The 18,655-nt window shown below is 42.9% G+C and overlaps 2 protein-coding genes across 3 annotated transcripts in view; one reads left to right on the plus strand and one right to left on the minus strand.

Moving 5' to 3' along the window:
* garre1 (granule associated Rac and RHOG effector 1) overlaps window positions 1-14,809 on the plus strand; it is a 32,989-nt gene extending 18,180 nt beyond the window's left edge. For both annotated transcript variants that reach the window (XM_073464213.1, XM_073464214.1), the window contains exons 3-14: window positions 2,677-2,889; window positions 3,666-3,806; window positions 4,038-4,133; window positions 4,365-4,526; window positions 4,758-4,916; window positions 6,768-6,865; window positions 7,691-7,816; window positions 8,287-9,398; window positions 11,208-11,373; window positions 12,221-12,358; window positions 12,454-12,529; window positions 12,727-14,809. In XM_073464213.1, the coding sequence (XP_073320314.1) occupies window positions 2,677-2,889; window positions 3,666-3,806; window positions 4,038-4,133; window positions 4,365-4,526; window positions 4,758-4,916; window positions 6,768-6,865; window positions 7,691-7,816; window positions 8,287-9,398; window positions 11,208-11,373; window positions 12,221-12,358; window positions 12,454-12,529; window positions 12,727-13,089 (2,850 nt within the window). In that variant the 3' untranslated portion in view covers window positions 13,090-14,809. The remainder of the gene's footprint in view (window positions 1-2,676; window positions 2,890-3,665; window positions 3,807-4,037; window positions 4,134-4,364; window positions 4,527-4,757; window positions 4,917-6,767; window positions 6,866-7,690; window positions 7,817-8,286; window positions 9,399-11,207; window positions 11,374-12,220; window positions 12,359-12,453; window positions 12,530-12,726) is intronic.
* Window positions 14,810-15,402: 593 nt separating this feature from the next.
* Window positions 15,403-16,519, minus strand: ss18l2 (ss18, like 2). Its single transcript, XM_073464704.1, has 4 exons — window positions 16,396-16,519; window positions 16,031-16,107; window positions 15,755-15,839; window positions 15,403-15,643 (listed from the first exon to the last, which is right to left on the minus strand). Exons 1-4 carry the CDS (start codon window positions 16,462-16,464, stop codon window positions 15,584-15,586), a joined length of 291 nt encoding a protein of 96 aa, XP_073320805.1. The 5' UTR covers window positions 16,465-16,519; the 3' UTR covers window positions 15,403-15,583.
* Window positions 16,520-18,655: the final 2,136 nt, after the last annotated feature.

Consider the following 18,655-nt stretch of genomic DNA (forward strand, 5'->3'; position numbering starts at 1 on the left):
TGAGCCAGCCAAATACTTAAGACTTTTACTGACCATGGTAGGCTGTTTGGTTTATTTGCAGATCAGGCAGTGGTGCAACATGACATGACCATCTGGTTATTATAACATCCTCACACTCCCTTTTCTCTAGCAGAGGTCTAGATCTCACCACTTTCGTAGTACAGTGCAGGTGTTCTCAGAAAATAGAAGTATAAATGTTGATTGGTTCATGATTCGCCTTGTTTGGGCTTGAGAGGGGCCCAACGTAGAAAGCTTGGCTCTGCTACACTCTTATTTCTCATATTTTCCATGACTGTGTGGGATACTGCAGAGCCAATCACATGTGTTATCCATTATCTCGTGCTGTAGCCATGGCCTCATTCTTTTCCCCACTTGGTTATTGTAGATGACTTTCTAACACTTTGAGTTGCATTTGATCTTATCGTCAGTGTTCACGCTATTGTATGCTCTTCATTAGTTTTCACTGCAGGTGATATTAGTTGGATTGTTTTGCTGTGTCATGGATTGTGTCCAAGCTTCATTATCAGGCTTTATGTGTCTTCTGTTATCTATTATTTGTCGACTTTGCATACACACTAAGTCGTCGTTGAGTGATTGAGTTCTGATAAGCTGCCCAACGTCAACAGCAGGCGTAGGAATTTCTCATCTGGTGCACACACTGGATCTGTGCCTGTGTTTATGAAGCCTCCCAAAGAAAGCTCAGAGTAGGTGAAGGGATAAGAAGTATATCACCCCTCCACAGGTCTGAGTTTAAAGACTCATTTTACAGCTGGTGTTTACAAGCAGCGCTTGCAGGACGGCTGTACTGATGGTCGGTCTGTCTGCCGATTTGCTCTGCCACTTCTGTCCTCACTGAAAATATGTTGACAGCTATTTTATGTAGTGAAATGAAATTTACAACTTAGTTTTACAATGTTCTGACTTTTGCTCTAGCATCAGCAGCAGATCCAACTTTTCTCCGTGAAAATATCTCAACTTTTACTTGTACAGCTATTCATTGTCCCCAGATGATATATCCTACTAACTCACATTAGAGATGTCACATGTCACTGTTTCTCCACAGTGTCAAAGCTCCAGTCGTGACTCAAACACTCCAAAGAGGACGATGGATTTGCCATCACTTCCTGTTAGGTAGATGTTATGAAAACAAGTTGAGGTTTCATGCCACAGTTTGGTTTTGGTCTCCATGAAGTGTGGCGTTGAAGAATGAATGTAGCTGCGTCCTGTTGTTCCTGTCTGCCATCAGACAGCAGCAGCATATTTCTGTCTTTACAACTCGGCCTCCCCCCTGAGATATTTTCAGCAGGTAGCTGAAAAAGAAAACCCTGTGACCATGGTGGAGCCTGTGGTGTCCTGTTTCTCTTATTTTGCAGCCTCCGAGTTCGGACTATTCTCTCACCAAACAAACACGCACACATACGCGGACATTCAACTTTTTTTTTCTTGATTACATTAGAAATTACTACTCAATTTAAATACTATAACTGCTGTTTAAATGAGATAAATACATGTAGGTAAAAATGTTTTGCTAAACCTGCGATAAACACTGAATAAGCTGCGACTGAGACAACAATGAGAAAATCTATTGAACACTGAAAAACCGTAGTAGTTTCCCCTTTCCCCTGGGATGCTACTGTTTTCTCTACTGAGAAATTGAGTTTCTACTCCAATGACCAATTTTGTCCGTTTATTTCTACAGTCTTTAAGTTTAAATCGACAAACTTTCCCTCTCTCCCCCTTTCACACTGACATACTTTAATCCAGTATGTTCTCCGTCTGTCTTTGGCTTGCAAATACAAATGCACACTGTACTCATTCTCAGATATTTGATATCTGCATGCAGTTAATCACAAATGCAAACACATGCACATGTTAAGTTAAATGGACTCTGCAAGGTTTTTTTAAATTTTATTTTGAAAGATGTACTCTACTGATTTGTGCTTCGTGACACAACCTTGACTGTCAGATTTTTAGTTCAAAAGCAGCTTTACAGTACCGAAACAAGTTGAACAAATGTTTTTCTAAAGAGGAGATGACACAACACAATCTTGTTTATCCAACAGCCGAAAATATAATCGCGTATCATGTGGGAGGAGGACAAAACTCCAGGTGTCCTCATCCTCATTCTTTTAGTTTTTCCCACTGAATCACTTTATTATTGTTTTAAAAGAAGCAGCCTGAAAACAATCTGCTGATATAGTTCATGTTATATGCTGGCAACAAAAATAATTGATATACTTGAGTGCAACAATTAATGTTTTTAGATTATTTTGTGAAAATGTACTCTGTAACTATTATTTCCTGAGTTGTATCAGCTGCAGCTCATTCCAAGGGAAATACCAGGCCTTGTAATTAATAACATTTTTCTAAGTGAATGAACAAGTTTATGTTTCTTACAGATTTTACACCACAACAGCTGCACTTTATCTGTCAAGCCTGACGTCCTCTGTCCTCAAGGTCTGGAAAATGTAACAATAACATAAGCTCACTTTGTTAGCAAAGAAGTTGGTTGTTCATTGGTTGTTTAACCAGCTGCTGAGGCATGTGGACATGCATGTTGGTTTCACAGCCTGCGGGCGTCCATATTGTTTGGTGTGTCAAACGTCATGACGCAGGTACTCTAGCATGCTAAGAATGAGGTATGTTGTAACCGTCATCTCTGTCATCTCGTTCCAGGTGCTGGGTCGGTGCTTCCTCACGGTAATGCAGGTCCATTTCCAGTTTCTATCACAGGCTTTACAGAAGGTCCAGCCTGTGGCTCAGTCCTGCCTGGCAGAGGCTCTTGCCCAGGCCCAGGAGCGTTGTGCCAACGCCCGCTCCCAAAGCTCCGACCTCGGGCCTCTCACAGAGCTGGAGGAAGCTTCCCGCTCATGGAAAGGTGCAGCTCAGGTATGCAGCCACAGGGCGCCCCAGGAACTCTTCCTGGTTTGGGCCTCGGAAATATGGGGTTTGTCTGTGTGAGGTGAAAAGCTGACTTGTTCCACATTCCTGAGAAATACCGCCGTTTACAATTTCCAGCCTCAATTTCCTATTTCCTCTTTTTTGGAGTTTGCAGTTTGTCTGTGAACCCGCAGTGATTTGTTCTGTACCCCTCTAAACCTCAACCCATGTAAAGGAGGCAGTTTTGTAAGAGGACCTAACTAATCCCCAAACTAATCAGCCCCACTGGCCCATTTTGAGCTCTGTTGTATAAAGTGAGCCGGAGAGGAGAATAGTAGGTTGATTGATCTGTTAAGCCCTGGCATGCAGAGCGTTGGGCCTGGAGGGGACCAGGCCTCGATAGACCCTGGTAGAATGAGGCTGGGGGAGCGTTTAGGCAGAGGGCGGTGGCCAGGACTCTTTCAGAATCTCCACACATGCTTTTTATCATCTAAAACATTGTATCTCCCTGTTCTTAACATCTGTTTTTGTTGTTTTATTTTTTTTTGTAGTATTTGAGAAACTTTGCCTGTAAAACCTCCTGCTATCCTTTTAAAAAAGACCCTTTGTTGTATGTTGTGCTGCTTAAGAACACTTGGAAATCTCTTAATTTAATTCTTGGTCACCTAATTTTGCAGTACATTCCACTTACTTTCAAGTATTTCTTGCATTCCTCTGTGAGACTGTGCTGTAGTAGTTAGATGCTCCTGCTTACACTCTGACCCAGTACTCTGCTGTGCCCCCAGGCTATGGCCAGGCTGAGAGAGAGGGGCCAGGATGGCTGCCTGGCAGGCATCCAGGTTCAGCAGCTCTTCTGCTCCAACAACACCACCATCCCTGAACACCAGCTGAAGGACCTCAACATAAAGATTGACAATGCTTTACAGGTACAAAGACCAGTGCAGGGAAGAATAGTACTGTTACTGCAGTGGCTCGTAGATTTAGATGAATCCTGAAATTTAAAGTATAGTAAATTTGATTTCATAATCAGGGTGGAACTTGATGGTGTCATTAATGAAACTGCAGTACCAGGGAAGTGGTGGGATTAAAACCTTTTGTTCCTTGTGATGCGAGTAATGTTGGACTGATAGCCGGTCATGTTTTCTCTCTATCTCCAGGCCTACAAAGCAGCACTAGAGAGCCTGGGCCATAGTGAGTACGCACTGAAGGCTGGCTTTCATCTTAACCCCAAAGCTGTGGAGGCAGCCTTACAGGTGGGTTTACTCTCAAAGAGCCAGTAAAAATGTTTAAAGATTAATGGAATGAGGTAAGGAAAGGTTATCTACACTATAACAAGACAATACAACTGTAGATTTTCGAATCTTTGAAGTGGGCAAATTCTCCCTAAAGGCTATTGGTTTTCCTTTCCTTAGTTATAATGTTGTATGTCAATTTTTTTTTTCTGTTTTGCACTGTTTCATGCTTGTGTGTGTGTTTGTGTGCAGTGCTGCTGCAGTGATGCGGAGGCCCAGCAGGCTGGCAGGATGCAGACCACCTCCCAGCCCATCCAGTGTGAGCTGCCCACCATCCCTGTACAGATTGGCTCACATTTCCTCAAAGGAGTGTCCTTCAACGAGTCAGCGGCTGAAAACCTCAAACTGAAAACGGTATGGCCCCCGACTCAGCTGGTCAGCTGTCTGACTGTCAGTTACTAAAAAAGGGTTAAAGTCACAAATTTTTCTGGGTCGGTAGTTTTAAAAAAAAAAAGATCACTTTTGTTTTAAATGATAACCTCAGTAGACAGACAGATTAGTGATAGCTGTAGTTGTTGTTTGTGGCATCTGTATTGTAACATCAGCAGACAGTGATGGCAGACTACTTGTGTTTTGTTTCCTCAGCACACAATGCTGCAGCTCATTAAGGAAGCGCTGGGCCAGAACGGAGTGACCCCGAGGGATGACTCTCCCGTCACCGAGGTCCTCAACCAAGTCTGCCCATCCAGTTGGAGAGGAGCCTGCAAGACAGCTGTCCAGCTGCTGTTTGCCCAGGCTGGTCTGGTGAGTAGAAATGCTGCAGACCAGGGCGGCTACAATAAAACTGTATTTCTCAAAGAAATTGACACACTGGCGGTCAAATGGGGAATTCTCAAATTTTTTTGCCTGTTGTCATAGAACTGTATTTATTTTGTATTTTTTTTAGAGTGCAACATATTTATACTAGTTGGATCTAAATGGATATTTATGTTTTAAAAGGACAGTTTTCATTTTCAAAAAAAAGGGCGAAAAGAAAAAATAATGCTCTTTACAATTTTCAAAATTTAGTTTGAGCAAGATTAACGAAGACAAAGAGTTGTGGTGAAAGTTGCCTGTTGGACCTTCATTAAGTATTTCGCCCTTGTTAACATCCATCACCACAGTAGTAGTTGATACTACACAGCAGTGGAGAGGAGGCGGCACGCTAACGAGAACAGGCCTGTTGTTCTTCACTGACACTTCTGCTTAAGTTACTGAGTCCTCTCCTTTTGTGCGTCTGTGGGTTTGGCACCTTGCATCCCATTGTTTGTCAGATTTGTAATGGAGATGAGGAGATCTGTCCGCTCGCTTTGAGGCAGCCGAGAGGTGTAAACAAACACCAGAGAGACACAAAAGAGAAGAAACATTCCTGCAGCATGTGGGTGAAGGATGGGCTCGCCTGGGTGGATCTGCAAACACAACTCCCCCTCCTCCCTCCTCCTTATGAAAAGGAGAGTCACGGGGAGGGAGGGTCAGCGGCAGGACTCTCCTCTGAGTAACACCAGAGTGTTTATGCTCCGATGTTTATTTCCTCTGTGTGGTCTGCACTGTTTTGTATGTCAAGCTGAAGCAGTGTTCCCATCCAGCCCTGCCAGCGCCGTGCTAACTGTAAAACAATCCCTGGATGATGGATGAACGCTTTGCATTAACTCCTTATCTGAACCCGTGGCCACTCAACTCAAAATAGATCACACATAGATCACACAGCAGCATGCATGGGACACACACACACACACACACACACACATTCACACTTTGTATCTTCTCCACACTTGCATATTCGTACACTCATCATACACTCACTGTCATGCACTATTCATACCTCCCCACACACACAGTCTTTCTCCTCCCTTTTTACGGTCACTGTCAGAATCACCGTTTGTTCATCTGCTCAGCTGTCGTTCCTGGGAACATTTCTCACCAGCGACTCCCATTTTCCTTCATGGCACAGCAAAGAAGTTGATCTTTTCTAATTCTGCTGTTGTTCCTCCACCTTCCTGACCCCAGTGACCTTGTGTCGTATGTGTTTTCGACATGGCCGACGGACTGTGTGTGTGCTTGGCTCTCTCACATGGGTAGCCAGGGGTTTCCGAGGATACACCTGTTTTTTTTCTTTTTTTTAACAATAACAATAGGGTAACTTCCTGCAATACAGGAAACAGACTCCTCCCGCCTTCCCTCCCTCTTTGTGACCCAGCTGCGGGGATGTCGAGGAGCCAAGGCCACTTTCAAAGAACTGGCAAATAAATTTGACTAGCAGCAGGCAGGAAGGCTGGCCTGTTTGTTGTCACTGGCTGACTGAATGCGTTTGGTTTCCTCACCTTGAACTGCGTCTCTGGGAAATTAATGCTGAACACCAGTGAAAGGCTTTTGGCCCTGGCAATAGGGCTGAATCGGAGTGTGTTTTGTTTCAAGTCCGTGTCAGTTGTGTTGAATTGCATGACACAGGGGGAAATTGTTTTAGTTAGCTGTGTGTGTAAACGAGTCAGACAGTATGCTCTAATCTTTTGTGGGTTCCTTGCACAAGCAGAATTGACAATGAGGAAATAAAGGGCTCTAAAGTAAACCCATTCTGTCAGGAGATGCTTATGTAGGTGTGTTTCTGTGTCCCAACAGGTGGTTGTTGATACAGCCCAGATTGAGAACAAGGAGGCCTACGCTCCACAGATCACTCTTGAGGGATCCAAGGTGGTGGTCCAGGTTCCCTCTACATGGTAAGCACATCAAGAGACTTTGTTTTAAAAGAAGTAGTCGTCCAACTGTGAAACTTTTCCTGCTCAGTTGATACTCAAATCTTATTCGCTTGTCTTCGACAATTCAAGAAATTAGTAATGCTACATGTGAACACTAATTTGATTATTGCAAAGGTAAAGCAGTCAGAGATGACGACACCATGTTGTTGATTCTTGTTTTCTGTGAACACTGAAAGTCTTCCCTAAAGGGGGTACAGCTTGCGTTCACAAAACAATGAAGGGGAATGGAAAATCTGTCTAATAGATATGACTACACAAAGCTGCTCTGTACCATTTGTAATATATTTTTAACACATTTGCATAAACCATACTTCAGGAGTATGTTACTATACTGAGCCACTGGCATTATTTTACGCCCTGTGCTGGGTTTCACAGTCAGCGCTCAAGACGGCTGTGACAAAAGTGTAAACATCTTGAATTTTAACACAAGAAAATGGAAGTGTCATTGTGGTTTGGAGCAGCCCAAGGTTGAGAAAAGGGAAGCAATGCACAAACAGTATTGTAGTTGTCATTTGTGGTAAGATGGTGTGACTTTGAATTAGCATCAAGGTAGGGACGCGCGTTTTTGTATTTCCACCTCTGCGCAGCTGAGATGTGGTTACGATGAATACACTAAAGCCTGTCGGGTTTTGTTTGGCTCTTCTTTTCTTGTTTATGAATATCAGTTGTCACATATTGTTCTCTTCAGCAAATGCACCTGGGCTTTTGTGTGCAAGACATTCTGTCAGATTCGGTGTTCATGTCCTGTCCTGTCATGTCATATGTGTGTGTACGTGTACATTTCAGGTGTCTGAAGGAGGACCCAGCCACTATGTCCCTGCTCCAGCGGAGCTTGGACCCGGAGAAGACACTTGGTCTTGTAGACGTGCTGTACACAGCAGTGTTTGACATCAACAGGTGGAAGGAGAGAAAGTGAGTGAATGTTAAATAATGATAGCCCTTTAATTTCAGTCGACTAGCTTTACACTGTGCCTTCCTGTACCGGTGATGTGTATACTATCTTTTGAGAATGAGAGTGGTTTCACCCATGGCCCACTTGGGTTAGGTGTCCATTTGGTATCCATGGTAACACAAATGTGCGTCAGTGCAGGTAATTTCCCTGATTAATAGTTTGAAAGCTGTTAAAACGGCTGTGTTTGTATCCCACTCAGTGTACTTTGTCAGTTCATTAAAGTCCATTAAAAAGTATGTGACAGCGATGCCACAGTAATGAGCCTCAAATCATTACTGTCCAACATGCCTCCTTTTCATCCTGCCTCGTCCTGTCAGTCGTCGCTCTTTACACACAGTCTAATGACACCAATAATGCTTATCCTCAGTAATTTCTTCATGAGCTGTAAATATTAGTGATTAAAAACCTGTCTTTCTCTTCCCTTCAAAAGAGAACAAGCCCTGCCCACGATTCAGATCCAGCTGCAGCGGGAGATTCCAGAGTATGGCGGTCAGGCAGACCTGCCTCCGGGCACCACCTCCAAGACCTCCAGTGGACTGCCCAAAACAATATCCAAGCTGACTTCCAAGTTTACCAAGAAAGTGTCATCCAGCTCTAATAGTGGGGGCAGTTACTCCATCCCTAGCACGCCATCTCGCAGCATGCTAACATCCAGTAGCTCTGAGGACAAGGCCAAGAGCCTGGGTCACAGTGACGGGAGGCTACAGAGCATCCTGCAGATGGGCAGCTTGTCCTGCACCCCTGACTCTACCCAGTTAAGCCAGCTGGCCAACGGCTCCGTGTGCGAGGACCAGGGGATGAACCTGCCGACTGACCAAGAGATGCAGGATGTCATCGACTTTCTCTCAGGATTCAACATGGGAAAATCCCAGCAGGCTTCGCCCCTGGTCAAGAGGAGGAACTCTGTGGCGTCTGCAAACCCTGCTGAGCTGAAGCCTCCGAGTGGACCTCCGCCAACTTCCCAATCGATCTCTCACAACGCCCTGCAGCCCCCAGCTCAGACCCTGTCCCAGCCGCAGCCCCAGCCTCAGCCGGTGCAGAAGCAGCAGCAGCAGCCTCAGCCACAACCTCAGCCACCTCCTCCGCAGCAACAACAACCCCAGCAGCAGCAGCAGCCCCCTCCTCCACCTCAACAGCCCTCCCCACAGGCCCTGCAGTACTACCAGCACCTCCTGCAGCCTATCAGTCAGCAGCAGCCACCTCCTCCTCAGCTTCCTCCTCAGCAGACCCCACCACAGGTCCTGCCACAGCAAAGAGTGGCAAGCAAGTGGCTCGGCACGTCTGGGCAACAGCCCCCACCGCAAGGCCCCCCAGCAGGACTGTCACCCCTGGGTCCAATCGGGCAGTGGGGCTCTCCTGGTCTGCCGGATCTGAGCTCAGATCTGTACAGCCTGGGCCTGGTCAGCACCTACATGGACAGTGTCGTGTCAGAGATGCTGGGCCAGAAGCCGCAGGGGCCCCGCAACAATACCTGGCCAAACAGGGACCAGAGTGAAGGAGTGTTCGGGGTCCTGGGAGACACGCTGCCCTTTGACCCTGCAGGTGAGATCCAAATCCAGATCCAGAAATATGAAGTAATCCACAAATTCACACCCAATTTATGTAAACGATGACCCAGACTTTGGGATGCAAATAATGCTAAAGTGGGTAGTTTCATTAGATATCTGCCGTCTTCTCTGTGAAGTAAAGCGGTAAATGTTCCAAGCAGCGTTTTTCTAAAGTTGTAGGAAACACATGTCACGATTTCGGTTTTAAATCAAAAATTCATCTGAATGAGTTTCAATTTCGATCATCGAAATCAAAAGTAGGATCAATGGTTCTCCCAGTTTTGTTTTGTTTTTCTCTCCACCCCCACTGTCTTGCACCGTCCAAAGAAACCAAAGAAAACCACATCAATTCAAAGATGACACAGCTAGCTTACCGGTAGCCTGCTGCTAAACTTCCAGACGCTTATCCTGTGTGTACAAAGACAATCAACTGATCGGTAACAGAGATAATTCAATTTTTCAGAGATCCTTTATTGATTTGTTTGGGAAGAGGGTTTACTCTGGACAGATTTGAAAAAACGACATGTTTAACAAACTGAATTTCTATCTTTTCTTGTTTGTTGTTGAATCACTGAAGGGTATTTTTTGCTGAACTCTCTGGAATCTTTATTTTTGGTGAATATTGTTTGAACTTGCCTAACCCTTTCCACAGAAAGCCACAAGGACAAAGGTAAGCTTATGTTGTCAAATGGCCTTATCTTTTAAAAGAATGTGAAAACATAAATGACAGTTGTGAAGGCATAAAACCAATGATCTGTTGATGTTTATGAAATCGGATCCAAAAACAAAATAATAATAAATAATCAAAAATGGAATGGAATTGTGAGTGTGTTGTGAGAGGCCACAACGAGGGGTTAACTGTGGGCCGTCATCTCTTTGGCCACAAAGAGACGTCCAAATAGGAGTGTTGGTCTCGACCTGCCATCCTCCTCAGTCAGACTGTTATGTCAGCAGTGTGAGAGTGGGGGTTAGGCCTGAAGCTTTGCTGACACAATCACTTCATTATGAAAAAAAAAGCAGCTTAGCAATATTTTTACGACTTACAATGCAATGATTAGTTAGTTGTTCACTCTACCAGGAGACTAATGCTCAAAACAGGGTCCGGGCGCCCTGACTTACCCTCTAAGTGTCCATATAGTCCAGTTGAAACCATTAAGATGTTTGTAGTGGGTGTCTAGCGGACATATAAAAAAGTTACTCATCTAAATGAACATCTTTATTATCTCATAAAAGAAAATTAGTTTGCAGTCATCAGTTGATAGCAACATAAAGAGGTTACTGTACAAAGATTATTATCATCGCATCAAAACAAAGCAGTGTAATGACTGGGGATAAATGATGCACCTGCTTATTTAAGTCTTTAGCCTAAAGCCCTCTGAAGTGCTGTCAAGAGAGCAAATTACAAAGAATCATTAAGAACATGCTGCCAGTCGATGTATAATAAACTTTTTATATACAATCTTGTACCCATCAGAGCAGATTTCAGACATCTTTGGAGCTGATCTGAGTAACATAATCGATGTAGGTCAGATAGTATGAGCAGCTGTTTTTCCCCCACATGTAGCTGCGACTGTAAGTTGACGATTTATGCTGCATTTAGCCTGTGTCAGTTGCTATTTTTACAGTGCAGCAGACTCTTTTGATCACAGTCGAGGCCTATTGTGCAGAGTTGACTTACAGCCATTGTGATTTTTCTGCTATGGTCGACAGTCTGGCTAAACGGATTGAGCTCCAGGGAGCGAAAGAGAAAAGCTGAGGGTGTCAGAAACTCACAGTTGTGTTTATCCTCCCTTTCCACACACAGTTGGCTCCGATCCGGAGTTTGCACGTTATGTCGCCGGCGTCAGTCAGGCCATGCAGCAGAAACGGCAGGTGCAGCACATCCGTCGCCCCAGCAACCCACGAAGCAACTGGCCAATGCCTGACGAGCAGCACAGGACCTGGTCCCACCCAGAGTACTACAGTGAGGGGTAGGTATCTGGCTTTCATTACTGGTCCACTGCTCTACAGAAAACAGTCTGCACCTCATCTTTTGTAGGAGAAAACAACATAAACACAAATAGAAAACAAATAAAAGGAAAGGTGGAATTAATACCAAACTCATGACTGATGCATAAAGTGTCATGTTGGCATGTGCAACAGTTGGATGACACACAGTTTTCTTTTTCCTGTGAGACAGAACATTCTTGCCTTTACAAATGTGAAAAACAAGATACAAACGCGCACAGACACGCACATATAAAATCTTTATTGTCATGGTTCAGGGTAGTTTTGGAGAGCAGTATAGTGCTGAACTGATGGAGGGCTTTTTAAGTCTCGTCATAGTACACAACAGTGCTGAGCAATTCAATTTTGATTTAATGCGGCAAATCATCATCGATACGTGAGAAATTTACCGCGTTCATCATGACTGTTGTCATTTAATTCAGCCCATAAGTGTGAAACGACACCATCCTGCCGAGAGACTAATCTGAGAGAGACAGATGTTAACAAACAGCCGTTGCACAGCTGTGGCATCTCACTCGTAAATGCTCAGTGTATGAAAAGGATTTCACTTTTTAATCCCATTAATACAGCGACAGAGATCCTCTAGACCCTGTTATACTATGGCTTATAGTTATCCACTGCCAATTAAACACTTGTGTGTAAACAAATTGTCTAAAAAAAACATCAACCAAACGTGTCCCACTTTTATTAGATGCCACGATTTCTTTTAACCCCACAAGTCCCCAAAACACAAAGAGAAGAAGTCAATGTTTACTATGTCGTACTTGCAGATTGTGTCTCAAGATAAATTTGACACATTCGTGTCCACAGGGAGGCTGTAAACAGCAGCTGGTCAGCCAATCAGGGGGACTCGGCCAGCTCCAGCGACGAGACGTCTTCAGCCAATGGCGACAGTCTGTTCTCCATGTTTTCTGGGCCGGACCTTGTAGCTGCAGTTAAACAAAGGAGGTTAGTCCCAAACTCATCCACTGGCTTTGATTTGTTCTGCTGTACATTATATGAGTGCCAATAAGGTCTAATGTAAATCTCTGTTTTTTTTTTAGAAAACACAGCTGTGGGGAGCCAGAGGTGTGCACCCTGCCCTCACCACCACTCCATCACCTCGGCGATGATAACCAGGTAAAATATGAGCCCCTCATTACTTAGAATGCTGTGCAAGGAGCTTCTTTATGTAGATATGTGTATAAATTTGATGAACAACCTGTTACAAGTGCAGGGTTGGATTTCGATTTTTGGCCTGCTTTTAAGAGACTGATAAGACCTTGTCCTGACTGTATGTTTGGTTACTGACCTTTGCCGTCCACTGTGTTCCACAGGACAGCAAAACTAAAACCTGGCCTCCCAAAGCACCATGGCAACACTCCACCCACACCCACACCAACACCATGCCCAATCCCAGCTCTTCCTTGTACCAGATGAACATCCCTCCTTCCTCCCAGTGGAGCGACTCCATGCAGATGCTGCAGTCTCCCGTGTGGTCCACTGCCAGCGACTGCTCCCCTTCCACCGGCATCTCCTCTGGTTTCCCCTTCACCCAGCAGCAACAGCAGCAGCAGCAGCAGCAGCAGCAACAACAACAACAGCAGCAGCAGCAGCAACAACACAAACCCATGACCAAGGGCTTTAAATCCTTCCCCCTCAAACACGAGCACAGGCCCTCCTACCTTCACCAGTACTGATCGCAGTCTAATGTCGAACAAGTCCAGGGTGAAGTGCCACCGAGGGCCGGTAGCTCCGTGAGATGAGCCACTGAGTGGGCCGAGCTGCAGCCATTACAGTCCACACCCACTGAATTAGAAGATTTCAAAGCCCCAGAGGCAAAATTTAAGTACACACACTGGCTCAACATTTTTGTATCTATATTTTTCCATGTCAGACATCCCCATTTGAAAAAAGAGACGTATTTTGAAGTTTTTTCGAACTGCCATGTTTTAACTACGGAAGGTGCATGTGTCATGCTGGCAGCAGTTAGTCTAGTGGTCGTTTCTCTGCCTGTTGAGCTGACGTCTCCTCAGACAAGAGCTGGAGACGTGCGCGGCCGTCACCCACTTTGCTTCTGCAGCTGAACGTGTGTGTGTTTAAAGGAGGGGATTATACAAGCGGGCGGGGGCTTGAAATGCTCTCATTTCGCCCATAATAAATATACTGTGTCTACATAGCTGTAACTGCCAAATCTCACGCAAGATGACTCAGAGTACAGCTACCATCTACTGTTTCATAGCTTGTAAAATACTGAAGTTGAAATATAAATATTTAGTTCTTTTTATTAAGAGGCTTTGAGCAGGCTCAGCATAAATATAGTAAGTCACTGCAGAGGTGTAATTTGAGAGAAATACACTACTTTTTCAACAACTGACCAGAGTTATGAATTATAGCAGTAACAATGTGCCATGTTGGTATTGATAGCACTTGCAGATTATTATTTCCAACCAAAGCGTTGTTCAGAAGATGAATGGTGCTGAGGAGATAAGAGGCGGTCTGAGATTATTGATAAACGGTGAAGTAACCCACCCTATTGGACGAGAAGCGTTAGGGAACATCTTCACACCCAGAAGCGCATCCATTTCCTCCTCTCTAATTGGCTCGTTGTTTGCTCCAGATTGACACTAACTCCCATAAAACCTAACTTTCCTTCTGTTTAATAATACAATATTTTTCTTGTACAATTATTGACAGTATTAATCTTATTTTTGTATTTTCTTACATGTTATACCATTACTGTATGTTAGTATTCTTGTAGGCATATTACATAAAAACATTATTTTCCACCTCCCAATATGTGAAAAAGCACATTTTTTTCCTACAGAGTTGAACTACACCATCTATCTATAAAGGTTACCAAATATGCCATGCTAAACACTAAAACATTGTGTGATGAGGGTGTTTTCCAGCCCTTGTTTCTGCGGTTTCTATGGCAATGGGCTGCATTTAAAAGCCCAGAATGTTATCTTTTTGTGATGTTTGCGGATGCCAATGTTGCCTGTATTTATGAAATGACACCATGTTTTCAGAAAACTAACATACTTAACATGTTTACAGAGAATTGTTTGCTGTATATACATATAAATATATATCTTTTTATAGTTAATGTGCTTTGCACAATCAAGATATAGGGTTTGTTGCTTTTTGTCTGTGTTCTCTCCCTAACTGTTGCAGCCTTTTTTAAAGACATCATTACAGACCTTGGACTGTAACTGTTAGCTTCTCAGCTGTGTCAAATGGTTTACTAGTGGCTTCTACAAAAGAAAAAAAATAATAATAAAAAACATGTTGCCCTGATAGAAGATATGAAGGGGGACTGCTTGGCTTATGTTGCTTATTGTTCTCTTGAGCTGGCAACTGAATCTTTCCAAGTGTACCAGCAATGCAAAAAATGAATAAAAATGACTAGCAATTCGACCATGTTCTTTAGAGTTCTTGCACTGAAAAGTTGCTCACTTTCCTCATTGAACGATGTAACAGTGTTTTGTCTTAAGCTTCTGCAAGCAATTTGATCCTTTATACTATTAAAGGATAAGTTCTCATGTCGCTGAAAAGTCGAGTGAGTACATGAAACATTTCTGGAGCTTCATAGTATTGTAGCATTCTCCTAAACAACTGAAGGAAATTGGGACTTGTCTTAAAACTGAAAAAAAAAAACTGACAAAAAACAATCAAATGGCTACATACAGGTCATCCGACAAATCTCCGAAAGTGATTTTAAAATGTCATTTACACCCTTTTTAAAAGTCTAAATACTCACTAGCTGCTCTGCTGCGACAAACGTAGACTTGGACAAGCGATAGAGCCATTTAATGTTTTTTTAGGTGTCTTTTACGTTTTATAACAAGTCCCCATCTACTTCAGTTGTTTAGGAGAATGCTGTAACGGTGATTAGCTGTGAAGCTCCAGAAATGGGGCTGGTAGATGATCCCTGAATTTTCATTTTTGGGTGAACTCCTTCAATGTGTTCTCTGAATTGCACCATCTCAAAAAGTGACACCATGGACAACTTTCAAAAATAGAAAATATTATTTTAATGTACAAAAAAAAAATTTAACACTTTGTTTTCATTGATCTTTTCCACATAATATAAACATTCAATATAACTGAATTGACACATTATTCATCCTGGAATAGGTAACATTACTGAACACAAATCACGGCCATTATAAATGACAGAAGCTGCCGTCATCACTTCCCTCCATGCCCATTCACAGCTGGCGTGGAGGCTGAGGTCCCATTGGATGTAGACTGGAAACAAACAAACAACAGAGTATTATGAACAAGCAGCGAGTCAACAGATCAATAGTAACTGTATTGTGACTGTAGTTGTCATTCATGAATTTTGTGGTTTGTCTTTACATTTGAAGAGGGGGGCATGTTGTCTGGGCTGGAATCAGCTATGGTTGCCAGATAGACGAGGTTGCGATGCAGGATCTGTTGGTATCTGATGGAGAAACACACACACAAAAAAAACAGCAGCTGAAAATAACCTGTAGAGGAAGAGAGGCACACCTGCATATACACAGAGCACAACTCACCACAGTGAGCAGACATATCCTACACGTGACTGCACAAAAAACTCAATGCACATGATTATTATTAAGTATCAGATCAGTGAGGGTTGTTTTGACTTACTGTACACACTCCACTGCTCGTCCTTTCTGCATGTATTCAGTGATGCATCTGACTAATTGGTCGTTTTCATCCAGCAGCTGCGACAGAGAAAACAAAAACATGAACCATCCTGACTCACATACAGTAACTTTAACCAGCTAATGTGTCTATGCTTATATATATACATCTTAGCAGGCTTAAACCATCGAAAAAAGGCGAGCCAATGTGTGTAACATGGTATATTTACACAGTAGCATGTAGCATAAATTAGCGAAGTGGCTAGCTAGTGGCTAAATGCTAACGCTGGCGCCATGGGTTAAAGTGACGAGCTAACAGCTAGCGTTAGTTAGCAGCTTCGTTAAATACACTGCACTGATGTTTTTTACCCTCTGTATTGTTTCCTGGTTAATTTTCGCCGTCCCTCGTAGTTTCTTTGGCACAAAAACAATCGACATGTTTTATGTAGCCTGAGCTCTTTGCGACAAGACGCGCTCTTCTTCTAGTGTTTCGTCCCTCGTCTTCTTCGTCGGTTGTATTGACCGTCGCGTTGTGTCGTTCTCGTTGCATTACCGCCACCTTCTGGAGAGCTGCGGACCAGTCACGTTATTTAACCCGCCGTGTACCAGTCTTCACTCTGTTTATTGTCCCAGAGGATGAATCCTAGTGTTTCAAGCAAAGGTGACCCCTCATGAGGGTTCAGAAAAAAACCCACTCAGGCAAAAAATTTTACCATTTGAATTTAAACAACACATTCAATCTCTAGAGGATGATTTTTGCATTTTGCACACTGTCCTTTTGTGCCACCCTCAGGCCAAAATGTCAAATAAAAGGGACTAGTTGTGACCCCTCCTTGGACCTGTGAGGAATTTTCATCCATCTTGATTTTTTTTTTGCAAATCCTACAAACAAAATTAACAAACACAACATTTATACTTGTATTATTCTGCACTTCAATAATAATGTTTTTTTTTTTTTAAATAAATACAAAAAAAATCCAGTTATAAATGAACAAGCAGCAAGTTCTAATTTGCTAAATATGTCTAAAGGAAATTGATTTATTTCAGGCCTTTTTTCACAGAAGACATTTTGGCGTGTCAAATCAAATCAATTTTATTTATATAGCCGAAAATCACAATCACATTGCCTCAGTGGGCTTTACAAACTGTACAGTGAACGACATCCTCTGCCATATTGAGAAAAATAACAACATTTTAACAGCGGGGGCAAAAAAAGATGGAAGAGACCTCAGGAAGAGCAACAGAGGAGAGATCCCTCTCCCAGGATGGACAGACATGCTATAGATGTCGCATTTTTTTCAGTGGACATGAAGTATAATCATGCTCACACTAATCAAACAAACTGGACTCTGGGGGGCAACACGCTTGGGCACGGTAAGGATTGCCTAGTGTGAGTGCACCTTTAGGTTTGGACTGTTGGTTGGACAAAATCAGCTGTTTGAAGACGTCACGTTGGGCTCTGGAGAGTTGTTATAGATGTCTCATTTACAGTGTCATAGCAGGTAAAGCACAGGTGTCATTAATGTGACTAATGATGGCTCTGCTGTATTGTGAATTACTTTACCGTGTACTAGGAGCAGGTCAGGTAGAGTGCAGCCCGTGTTAATGTTATCAGTTACACATGTGGTTATCCTGTTATGACATGACAAAAATGTCTGCAGTGAAAAGGGCCTACTGTGCAAATACTTGCATAACAATTCTGATAAGCAGTATAGCGACACTATGATAATGATAAAGGCAAGAGTATTGGGTAGATAGCAGTACAGACTCATTTACATGACAACATCTGTGGCTGAGGTGATCTCGTGCCACTCAATCAAAATGATTGTTTTCTCATTTACCAGTTCAATAAACAAAAGCATCAATTCACTTATATCAATCCTGTAATTATTAAAATTAAATGGTCAAACACTCGATACAGATCCAATCACATTCTACTCTGAGCTGCGAGGATTAGTCGATTTATCAACTAGCAAGAGTTGCCAACAATTTTTTCAAATAATCGTCAGTTTTCTGTTAAAAATGTTTAACATTTGCTGGTTCCAGCTTCTTAAAAATGGAAGGATTTGCTGCTTTTCTTTGAGAGTCTTGGGACATGCTTCGGCACGGTACGGTTGCACATGCATGAGCACAAGCACGCAACGTGGACATGAAGTATAATCATGCTCATGCTCACACTAGTCAAACTGGACTCTGGGGGTCAAACGTGCTTGGGCTGGTATGGATTTCCTAGTGCGAGTGCACCTTTAGGGTTCTGGACCGTTGGTTGGACAAAATCAGGCATTTGAAGATGTCAAGTTGGGCTCTGGAGAGTTGTTAGGAGCATTTCTCACAACTTTTTTTTTTTTTTTTAAACATTTTAATGACTTAACGATTTATTGTAAAAATAATTGAAGATTAATTGATAATTAAAATAATAGTTGCAGCCCTACTCGTGTTGTTTTTTGTTATATTCCAAAGCCACCATATAATGGCAGAATATAGAAGAAGCAATTTTAATACTTTCCAAACAAATACACAAAACAAGGTATTATATGAGGGGATTCTGAGATTTAGAAGTTGGCCTATTAGCAGATGCAGAAGGAGTATTCCTGAAAACGTAAACATGTGGATTAAAAATAAAACATCA

Source organism: Pagrus major, chromosome 4 (genome assembly GCF_040436345.1).
Source record: "Pagrus major chromosome 4, Pma_NU_1.0".
Taxonomy (NCBI): domain Eukaryota; kingdom Metazoa; phylum Chordata; class Actinopteri; order Spariformes; family Sparidae; genus Pagrus; species Pagrus major.

Excerpts from the sequence above, each read along its gene's own strand:
- ss18l2 (XM_073464704.1), bottom strand. The coding sequence starts at position 16,464 with ATGTCGATTGTTTTTGTGCCAAAGAAACTACGAGGGACGGCGAAAATT. Across the intron at positions 16,108-16,395 it reads ACCAGGAAACAATACAGAGG|CTGCTGGATGAAAACGACCA; the intron begins GTAAAAAACATC and ends TCTCTGTCGCAG. Across the intron at positions 15,644-15,754 it reads ACATGCCCCCCTCTTCAAAT|TCTACATCCAATGGGACCTC; the intron begins GTAAAGACAAAC and ends GTTTGTTTCCAG.